General features: G+C 47.7%; 1 protein-coding gene across 2 annotated transcripts in view; it reads left to right on the forward strand.

Moving 5' to 3' along the window:
- The window catches only part of LOC142572643 (neuroligin-4, Y-linked-like), a 745,917-nt gene extending 737,325 nt beyond the window's left edge, over positions 1-8,592 (forward strand). For both annotated transcript variants that reach the window (XM_075681902.1, XM_075681903.1), the window contains one exon: positions 7,353-8,592. In XM_075681902.1, the coding sequence (XP_075538017.1) occupies positions 7,353-7,389 (37 nt within the window). In that variant the 3' untranslated portion in view covers positions 7,390-8,592. The remainder of the gene's footprint in view (positions 1-7,352) is intronic.
- The last annotated feature ends 2,717 nt before the right edge of the window (positions 8,593-11,309 follow it).

Consider the following 11,309-nt stretch of genomic DNA (forward strand, 5'->3'; position numbering starts at 1 on the left):
CTTGAAACTCTTGTAATAGCTGGTGTAGTTCGGTTTTCTGCTCGGGCGACAGCGGTGCTTTACTGATAAGGTCACTAATGACTTGACCGGTGTCTTCCCTGTTCGTCACTGAGCCTAGTCCCGGAAGCTCGACTGGAAGCTCTTCAGGAACGTTTATCATCATGCACACCCCTGCTTCCCTTTGTCTATAAGGTTTGAGCAGATTACAGTGGTAAACTTGCTGTGCTTTCCGCTTTCCTGGCAGACTTACCACGTAGTTAACGTCCGACAGTTTCTGAACAATTCGTGCTGGGCCCTCCCACTGCACGTCTAGTTTGTTGTTTAGCGATGTGCGCAATATCATGACCTCATCGCCAACCTCAAAACGACGGGCCCTGGCTGTCCGATCATAATAAACCTTGGCCCTCTGCTGGGCCTTTGTCATTGCTTCACCTGACAACTCCTGTGCCCTTCTTAAGCGTTCGAGGAGCTTAAGTACGTACTCCACCACGACTGGGTCGTCGCCCCTACCTTCCCATGATTCTCGAAGCATGCGAAGCGGAGATCGAAGCGAGCGACCGTACACCAGTTCAGCTGGCGAAAACCCCGTAGCCGCATGTGGCGCGGTCCTTAAAGCAAACATCACCCCAGGCAGACACAGCTCCCAGTCAGTTCGATGTTCAAAACACAACGCTCTCAACACGCGCTTCATGACGGAGTGGAGCTTCTCAACGGAATTCGACTGTGGGTGGTACACTGAGCTGTGTAGCAGCTTTACCCCACACCTTTCGAGAAAAGTTGTCGTCAAAGCGCTAGTAAACACTGTGCCCTGATCTGATTGGATTTCCGCAGGAAAACCAACTCGCGCAAATATGGACAGTAGTGCATTGACTATCTCAACTGAGCTGAGTTCTTTAAGCGGCACTGCTTCAGGGAACTTTGTCGCTGGGCAGATCACAGTCAAAATGTGTCTGTACCCCGTGGCTGTTACCGGCAGAGGTCCCACTGTATCAATAACGAGCCGTCTAAAAGGCTCCGTTATGATAGGTACCAATTTCAACGGCGCCCTTGATTTGTCCCCTGGTTTGCCCACCCGCTGACAAGTGTCACATGTCCTCACGAAATGGTCTGCGTCCCGAAAACACCCTGGCCAATAGTACTCTTGCAAGAGACGGTCCTTAGTTTTCTTAACTCCTAGGTGTCCGGACCACGAACCCCCATGTGACAAGCGCAACAGATCCTGACGATAGCATTGAGGCACGACCAGCTGATCGAACTCCACTCCTCTGCGGTCTAGATACTTCCGGTACAGGACTCCACCTCTTTCCACAAAACGCGCAGTTTTCCTGGCGATACCTTCTTTGACATTGCAGCGCACGTTTTCCAGGCTGCCATCCTTTTTTTGCTCGGCTATCAAAGCCGTCCGGCTGACTTTTAGCAACCTATCAAGTCCGTCTGACGTAGGCGCGATGAGCAAATCAGTAGATAGCTCTTCTAACTTTCCCGCATCGGGATTTTCCTCTCCAGTATCTGGCGCCTTCAACGCTACAGACTCAATTTTATTCAGTTCGGGCGTGCTCTGAATATCAGCTTGCTGCGCCTCTGACCCTTTTTCGTTGTTTGATAACGTCGGCCCCGCAACTACCGCCTTTGCAGCGAGCTCCCGAACCTTCGATCTGGTTAAGGCCTGAACACTAGCTTCACCAAACAAAAGCCCCTTCTCGCGCAGGAGGTGATCGGACCTGTTTGAAAATAGGTACGGGTACTGGGGTGGCAGCATAGATGACACTGCCGCCTCCGTCTCAAGCGCTCCGAAAGGTCCTTCAATAAGCACCTTTGCTACTGGCAGACACACGCTATGAGCTTCCACGGCTTGCTTGATCCACGCGCACTCGCCCGTGAACATATGGGGTTCTACGTAAGACGGGTGAACTACATCCATCGTAGCTGCGGAATCGCGAAGCACTCGGCACTCTTTCCCGTTTACGAGGAGGTCTCGCATGTAAGGCTCGAGAAGCTTCATGTTCTCGTCAGTGCTGCCTATTGAAAAAAACACAACTTTTGGTGTTGTTTCCGGACACTGCGCCGAAAAGTGACCCGGCTTCTGGCACGTATAACACAAGCGCGCTCGCCTCATCTCGAACCGCTTTCTGCGTTTGGCTGCCGCCGTCTCTTTACGTTTGGTCGGACTGCTTTCGCTCGCATCCGCACTACGCGTGTCCCCCTTTAATCTCATGGGTGTGAACTTTGGCCTCTCAAACTTCGAGCCAAATTCACCCTTTTGACCGTCCTTAGCTCCGCGAGCTCGACGCGTCACAAACTCCTCGGCTAGCTCAGCGGCTCTAGCCACCGTACTCACGTCTGGCCTATCCAAGACCCAGTATCGCACGTTCTCAGGTAACCGACTATAAAACTGTTCTAGCCCGAAACACTGCAGAACTTTATCGTGGTCACCAAACGCTTTCTCTTCTTTGAGCCACTCCTGCATGTTCGACATAAGCCTATACGCAAACTCTGTATAAGACTCACTTTTGCCTTTCTCATTTTCCCGAAACTTCCGACGGAACGCCTCCGCAGACAGCCGGTACTTTTTTAGCAGACTCGATTTTACTTTGTCGAAATCCTCTGCTTCCTCTCTATCCAAGCGAGCGACTACGTCGGCCGCCTCGCCGGGTAACAAAGTGAGCAAGCGCTGTGGCCACGTTTCCCGAGAGAACCCCTGCTTCTCGCACGTTCGCTCAAAGTTAACCAGGAACAAACCAATGTCCTCTCCAAGCTTAAACGGCCGCATCAGGTCAGTCATTTTGAACAATACGCGTTCTCCTGCACCGTGTGCCTGACTTCCATTACGAGCGCGTTCCATCTCTACCTCAAGACGCTTCATTTCCAAAGCGTGTTGACGGTCACGCTCTTGTTGCTCTCGCTCTTTCTGTTCTTTAAGTTCGCGCTCCTGTTTCTCTTTTTGCTCTTTAAGTTCGCGCTCCTGTTTCTCTTTTTGCTCTTTAAGTTCGCGCTCCTGTCTTTTTGACCTCTCCTCAATAGTCTCAAGGCATTCCGACAGCTCGTCATCCTCAGCCTCTAACTCAAGAATAGCCTTTAGCAGTTCAGGTTTTCTTAGTTTGTCTGAGACATCCAGACCCAACTCTCTTGCAAGCTCCAACAATTTCGGTTTGCGCAACGACTTCAAATCCATGGCTGCTCTGAATGCTGCTTTCTCTACTGCTTACTATTGTCTTGCCGCAAACTAACCCGGCAGCAACGACAACCACAATTACCAGCTCTGTTTCTAACACTAACAAAAAGCCTGGCAAAGCTCAGAAGAAGAAAGTCCCGCACTCACCAAACCTCGCAGGCAGGAATTCCGCGCAGTCGTTCCGCTGCAGGCAACCAGTCGTCACACAGGGCTCGTTGCACTGCTCCCGGATCGTCGTTGAGCTGCTCAGCATACAGTCAACTGCATCTCTTCGCTGCTGGCCTCCGTTGTCGCGATCTCACCGCTGGCAGACAGTTGTTTGAAGTCGGAGGCGATCTCACCGCTGCCAACCAGATGTTTGGATCTGACTGCTGGTACGATCTGTTGGGAACTCGGCGCTGACGCCCGTGGTTGTACCTGGGTCGCAAGCCCCAAGGGTAGCGTTGGCCTGGCGGCCTGGGGTACAACTGGCAGCATCCGAAGGTCCCGGCAAAGCATGAGTCGACTGGTAACAACGAAACAACTTGTTTATTTTAACATCGCAAAGAGTTGGCGGTCAGGTTTGACCGTAGTAGAGAGACGGGAGAGCACTTCACTCAACAGAAGAAATCGGAGCCCTCCCTTTGGCGTCCGGGGGCAGCTGTTTTTATACTCTCGCAGTTGAGGGCAAGAAGGAACCCCTCAAAAGACGAGCACGTGAATGTACAATGGGCTAATGGTGACGCACACTGTCGTAGCGATGCCGTAGCACCATGTCGAGCACGATCTCGTAGCACCCTGTCGTGGCGCTGCCGGTCGGACACAATGACTGTAATGAGAGGATGGTCCCTGCTTTGGCATCGCCTGTTTCGGGCACAATGACTGGAACGAGATCCCTGCTTTGGCATCGCCTGTTTCGGGCACAATGACTGGAATGAGATCCCTGCTTTGGCATCGCCTGTTTCGGGCACAATGACTGGAATGCGAGGATGATCCCTAGGCGGTCGCATCGCCGCAGACGCGCCTGGAAACACCTGGCGATGAGTGTTGCGGCGACGACGATCGGGCCAAAATGTCTGCCGCCCCGCCGCAGTCGCGCCGGCAAAACCACGTGTCGCAGGCGAAACGCAACAGTAGCTGTTACAATCGCTGCAAGTCAAGCTGTTGACACACAGTAGAAGCACTTGTGATAAGTTGTTGCTCTTAGTCATATTCTTGGCATGCCCCCTAAAGTTTATCAGGTACGTCCCCACTAGTCGTGTGCTCGAAAGAACAAAACAAATGATTTGATGGACAAACGTTCTCTTACAAATCGAGCACGACAGAGCAAATCGCACACTTGTCCCCCTCTCGTCACATTGTGTTTTCCGAAAACTACTGAAGCACCTTTTTCCTCTTCCTGCCTCTACCTGCCGATTCTCCCTCTATTCATCTGACATCAGCACCTATAATTTCACCAAAGCACGTGTTGCTGCTTAAAGCATCGTTTCGCGTGTGCGCCGTCTCGACGACTTATTCCGTCAGAAGCAGTTTCACATGGTTGCGCTCATTCCACTGAACACTGGAATTCTGAACGCCACCAGAGGCACACACGGCGAGAGCAGCAGCATCGGCGAGAGGGACGTGAGAGGACGCGGCCGGCGATCGATAGGCGGGCCCGCCTGAGAAATCTGCTCTGGGCCGCCCATGGGCACCGACAGCAGCGAAAGCAAGGGCGCCAAGGTGGCTTGGCGAGGCACGACGGCCCTTTGTTTCTCGTTTAGTTAGCTTCTTACTTCGTCCTGTATTTCTCCATTCTCGTTATGTTAGTTATTAATGCAATCGCGTCGGTACGTTATGCCCAGGTGATCAATGGACGCTTTTTCTAACAGAGTGCATGCCTCTGTAATTTAGCAGCGATGAAAGGCACACACCCCCATTATTTTCCCTTTTCCTTCACGCCTCTGCGATCGACTTGGAGCGTTGCCTGATGCGGACGCAGTGTTCTTTGGGCCGCAGCAGAACGAAAAACTATAGATGAGATCATTTTATAAATCTCAGGTGGTGCTATCTTTAGAAGTGTAATTTATACGAGAAGCTGCGAGTATTCCTTTGAAATTTTTACGTGCAGTGTGCATCATATACTTTGTTTTCATAGCCGTTTGTTTCTTTACGATGTCTCGTGGTTACGAAACTTTATTACGTAGGAGTAAATGAGTAGTGCCTTAATTTCTAAGCACGTTCTGGTGTTGAAGGACGCATTAGGTGCTCAGATACAGAAAATACGTTTCAGAATGATATGGTTAACAAAATTGCGTTATTCATTGCGACAGCTCAGAAACACCCATGCACCTGTCCGGATCGATATGGAAAGACGCCTGTTTTATGTTTACGCACAATGAAGCTGAAAATATATTGAACGAATCAATTCGTGTGTGCCACTAGCATGTCAGTTTCATATATTGTTCTGCAGCCGTTAAAATTCGTTAATCTACATAACAAACAGAGAAGTTACAACAAAAAAACTTTTAGCATTCCCAGCTTTCATATCTGACGGCCAGAAAGAGAACATGGTGCACAATTAGTGGAATTGCTAAAGAGTTTTGTGTCAAGCATTATAGGTTCTTGGAAACGTTACTACATGAGTAGGCAGAGAAACAAAGTTTGCTTTCATTGTCGGAGCATTTCTTGCTATCACGAATGATGGCCACCATGAGCTAAGTACTTGTAAAGAAAGAAGAGGAATGCTGAGATTGGTCACGCCATAATTGTAGCGAAAATCATACGTATATTACCTATAATAGAGATCGCATTTTTTTTTTGCGGGCAGACAGTATCTGTAGTCCCTTAAGCAAATATTGTGTGCACCAACGCAAAGTTGCCAAGTAGTGTTCTGTACCTTGTCGCCACAACAGAACTAATTTTGTCCCTCCAGCAGCCAATCCTGCTGTATGTAGGTGCATCCTGGTGCTGAAAATAGTTCGATGGTGACGAAATGAAGCTGTGTCCTCGCGGCAAGGCGGCTAGCTTACAATAAACTTTTTCTGGTAATTTAACACATTGCCGTGTCTTATTGTATACTTAACAAAATACCGAGTAAGACACTTTGAAAACCCCTTTCTTATAAATGGTCTCTGTTATCACACTTGAAACTGTGCTATTTTCTTTTGCCTATAGTGTTGATATTGATGAATGTATTGATAAGATACAATAAGGCCACTTCATCGTAGTTTGAATGCGTTGCTTGGGCGACGAATGTCCTCAGGCGGCTAGATTTAGATCAGGGAATAACGCAAGAAAAAAAGAAAGAGAAACACGCTCGTTCCCCGAATAAGCTATGCACACTAAAAAGCCCCAGATGGTAAATATTGCGATGCATCATTCCACTATGGTGTCGCTTATAACATAATGATTACTTTGAGACGTTAAACGTCTCCGAGTATCAGCTTTCTTGCTATTAAAGGACAGTCACGCCCGCTTCAAAGGTTGAAGCGTGACCATCGATCGTTGCAGCAACAGTTTCGTCGAGGGCGCTTTCGGCGTGGCGGAGATGATACTAGACGATACTACCGAATCTTCTTTCCTTTCTTTGGTGTTAACTTGCAGCAGTCATCACTCGCACTCAGATAAACCGGCTATCTTTCGCGATGTACTGTATATGCTAGTGTATTTCTTTAATTGCCACCGTGGAGGGCAAATGCGCAATTACACAGCATTGCCAATGCATATGAGTGGGAGGGGTCACCGCTGCAATGTGCAGCATAGCGGTGGGCATGAGGCGGGGGGAGTGGAAAAGGGGTAGAGAAAGGAACCGACCATAAGTTTGTCGCTGCCACATTGAAAATCCATGTGGAAGCGTAGGAACTGAAGCGGTCGATGCTTGCGTTTATCCTTCATGCGTGAATGTATACGACACCTTTACTCAGCGATTGAAAAGAAACGCACTTTTCCTCTCACTGTTCATTTAATATGAATTGCCGATGCAAATAAAATTTCGTATTTGCCTGATGTTCGACTAGAAGCTGTCGAATAAAGAATTGGTGTCATTTATGGTTGGTTGCTGCCGCGACCCCTTATTGACAGTGGCATTGAGTGGCTGATGTCGGCGCGCTTGAACAGCAAGGAGGAGGTACACAAAGGTCTGATATTGTGCACTTCTACAACTTCCACTCCCTTATCGCTCTTCTTCGTCGCTTTTCTTTTTCTTCCATCCCATTACCAGTGGTTTCCGGGACCGGAGGGAAGAGACAACGGTCTAGCATCGGTGGTGGTGGCGCGGTGGCCTTCCGGGCGCAGACTGTGGTGAGGAGTTGCACTGGGCACCAGGGGCCCTAGAGAAACAATAACCGACTGACTCGGCCGAACATTCCCACTTGGCTTTCCCACGCTGCCGGCGCGAGAAGGCATTGAGCTGCGGAACAGGACTCACGCCCCATCCATACTTTATTCTGTCGCTTTCGAGGAAACAAAAGAACTCTCCGAGAAAAGTGCGACGGTGAAGTGGGATCAATTTTTTTTTTGCCCACTATGCTTCCTCCCTCTCGAAGACTACCGCTGCCGCGAGACTGCGTACTACGAGTACACCGTTAACTGTTGCGGTCGCGGCGTTCAGACGTCTTTTGCGTGTGTGCGTGCGTGTGAGTGTGTTTGTGTGCGATTACCATTCGCCGTGTCTGGCGCTGGAGTGCGCTGTGTGCTCTTCCTGTTCGGCTCGGCGGACCCGTGCGTGTTGGGCCGTGTGACAGTGGGCGTGCTCTGGTACGTGGTTCTTCCGAGACCAACGACGGAAGACGGTGGCTGCTAATGAACCGCTGTGATGGGCATGCGGCTTTACCGCCGAACACTTCCTTGTACCGGTTTCCTGCTTTGTTTGGTGATGATGTGCGTTTTTTTTTCGTTCTCTTTCTGGACGATGCTTTTGCGGCCTGTGTACAAGTTGCCGACAGGACCGTGCAACTCCTCTCGTTTGTCGTTCCGTTTTGTCTTCCCTGTGCGGCTGCCAGTCGCACAAAAGCTGCGGAAACCGTGGACAGAGGGGTGCCCTAAGGGACCGGATGACAAGCCCGCTACCGTTGCTTTTTCTTTATTTTTCCTTTTCTTACACTTAGGCGGCGACGTGACTGCCGTTCCTGCAAAGTATGATGGTTGCTTTTATACCAGCGCTCACATAACCTGCTCTGTGGGCCTGACAGCCCTCGCATCTACAGAAAGTTGTGTGAGGAGGAAAACATTGCTGGTCACCCTTTCAAACTCTTCAGGGATTGCGAATGTGAGATGAAGAAAAAAAAAGATAGGCTGCCCTTCTTCCACCATCTTCGTTTTCCTTTTTTTTTTCTTCATTGTCGTTCCAGAGCTGAAGACTCTGCGCTATCTCAGGGTTTGCGGGCACTACCACGGGTTTGTGTAGTGTGTGAGAGACTTGTGATGGCCATGTTTAAATAAATAAAACGAGGTGCACGGACGGACACTAGGTTGTTAACTGATTGAGTTACACGTTGTGGAGAGATAGGTACTACAATAAGAAAACGAACAGATCTCACGCACTTCTGCATCTAACTTTTTCTCTGCGTGCTCACTTTGGTGAGAAGAGGCAAATGGAGTATTGAAAACAGAGTGCACACTCAAGAGGAGGAAGCCGTGTGACTTATGTGGTACGAGAACGCAGTCGGATACTGAACATTGTTAATCTGTAGAATATGCCAGTTGCCCTCTTTTATAGCATCTTTAAAAACAGTTTACGCTCGTGCGTCCATGCAAAATATGTCTAACGAAGTAACTTGTTTGAAGAATTTCCGTAATTTTATAGTAGCTTCTGGTAAAAGCAATGTTGGAGATTTCGTCTCAAGACGGCCTTGTTGTTTTCTTTTTATTTTCTGATTTTTCGAAAGCTTCCCGATGGGAAATTTTCCTCTGGGTAATTGCGTCGCCTTCTGATTTGTCGACCCATCCTGCCTTATGCGTTGGACTTTTATGCTACTTACTGGTAATACTGAAGTAAACGGAAGTTCAAGATGCTTGTAGGTATATGATACTGGTCACATGAGTGCTGTTTATTCAGTTTGCCTTTATCAATCCCCAAATAGAAACTGATGGTTGTACTTATGAAACACATTAAACATAACACACTGGACGCCAAAATAAGATTGATGCTGCATTAACTTACAATGTTTTGTGTTGGTGATGCATGGAGTACTGAAAGTAATCAATAATTCATCTTTCTTTTATTTTTTGCAGTGCGAGCGTTTCCAAGAAAGCAGATATAATCTACTTCGGCGCGTATCTTGTTTTCATGTGTCCTATAGAAAAACGTATGGTGTGTTTTGAACTGTACAAAATAATAAAGTTTTTGATCATGGGAGTGGAACCGATGATCGTCATGGCTGGACAGAGGAATCACACGGCTTCTTAAAGCGTCAAGAATTGACACGCTGTAACAACTGCCCAGCAACTTGATTGAGTTTTGAAATAAAAGGCTGAGTAGAATAATGTCTTAAAGCTGCATAAGTATTAGATACAATAATATCATTAAATCATAAATTATTTCGCAAGCAACCAAAGCCCTGGGAACGAATTGTGCAATCGATGAGCTGTAATGACTATCGTACAAAAGAAAAGATTAGGGGTAATTTTCTTTTGTTCATTATATATGACACATGCGAGAGCTTTGGAATGTCTTCTCTCCTATGGAAGCAAGTATGTACCGTGTTCCCTTTTTATATATCTTTAGTGGCACAGAATATTTAACGGCACGGAGAGGTTTGTCAATGCGGCCTACTCGGTGGTTTTTTTTGAACAGATGGGCGTTACTTGCACGACGAATCACAATCTCTAGGTGGGTAGTTACAAAACTATTCACTAATTAACTTTTCAATCATTTACTTTATGATACCGGTTCTAATTCCTAACTGAAACCAAGCAATAACCAAGTTACGACTCGTTAGCGGAATTGAAGATGCTAGCACCATTTCTTCAATATATTCTTTTCGGTGCCCTTGCAGCAAGGCATATGTACAAAAAGTAAAAAAGAAAGATAGCACGAGGCGTCACATAAATGGATTGAGCGCTGTTTTATGCAGATATTGCAGCACTGTGAACTGTCGCACTTGTGCGCCGTTATCGAACAGATAAAGTCATCCGGGACATTCGGCTTTAAGTTGGCTTACCTATGCATATTTTGTCCAATGCTCTTAGTGCCAGGAAACGACCAAAAGAGATTACGACTGTCCGCCGTGGATACAGGCGTCAGACACTTAAGACACGTTGTAGGTGCCTAAAATATGTCAATAATGCATGGGTGTTGCAGTTTCGATCATCCTGAACGCGCAGTTTTAGGAACATGTCAGCTGGAATGCCAATGCATTTCTTAGCACACCTATAAAGGAGGGATGTCTTGAAAATGATGCCACATTTGTGAATTTCTGCTGCGCAAACATTGCTCACAACTGCTCGGCTTTAATTTACCTTTTGGAACAAGCACCTTAAAGTGAATAACTCAAAAGTTAATTCGTGGATCCTTTCAATTACCTACCTCAACATCATGACTTCACACGTACGTGATTTGCACCTCGTTCATGAAAGCACAGGAACGAGCGGAGTAACACTATCTAGTCGCAGGTATTTTTTTTAGTTTTTCAGAATAAAGAAAAGCAGAAGTCACACAAGTGGCGTATGGGTGATTTTTTTACTCAGCTGGCACAATGGTCAAGAAGTCACTTCGCTGCGCATGGTGGCGGGCTTTTCCCTCTACAGGTACGTTCCCAAAGCATACGCTCCTCAGCGTCACTCGATCGCCAAGGTGGTACTATCTTTGTGACATTCGTTTTGTCAGTCTCTCGAGGTTTCGCTATAAGGCTGCCTCACGATTCGCCGATAGAGAGGAATTCAGTGAAAGAAAGGTGGTTGGGTAGGCTGGCGAAAGCAAAGTATATGGCCTGCTGCTGCTGTGCCAGGTGGAGGCAGATGCGACAGGAAGGCAAAATGACGCAGTGACAACGGCACGAAGTATGCGGGGTGTTCCTCTCCTTTCTTGAGACTGTACAGAATTTCTAAACATGTCTGGTAGTAGATGGCACAGTTGTAATCCTGGAGCTAGCATTACTCGAAGAAAACTGTCGTGAGGCAGCGAAATTCATAACAGGCTAATTAACAACATTTTAATATTTTGAGGGTGACTAATTAC

This window comes from Dermacentor variabilis, chromosome 2, assembly GCF_050947875.1.
Source record: "Dermacentor variabilis isolate Ectoservices chromosome 2, ASM5094787v1, whole genome shotgun sequence".
NCBI lineage: Eukaryota > Metazoa > Arthropoda > Arachnida > Ixodida > Ixodidae > Dermacentor > Dermacentor variabilis.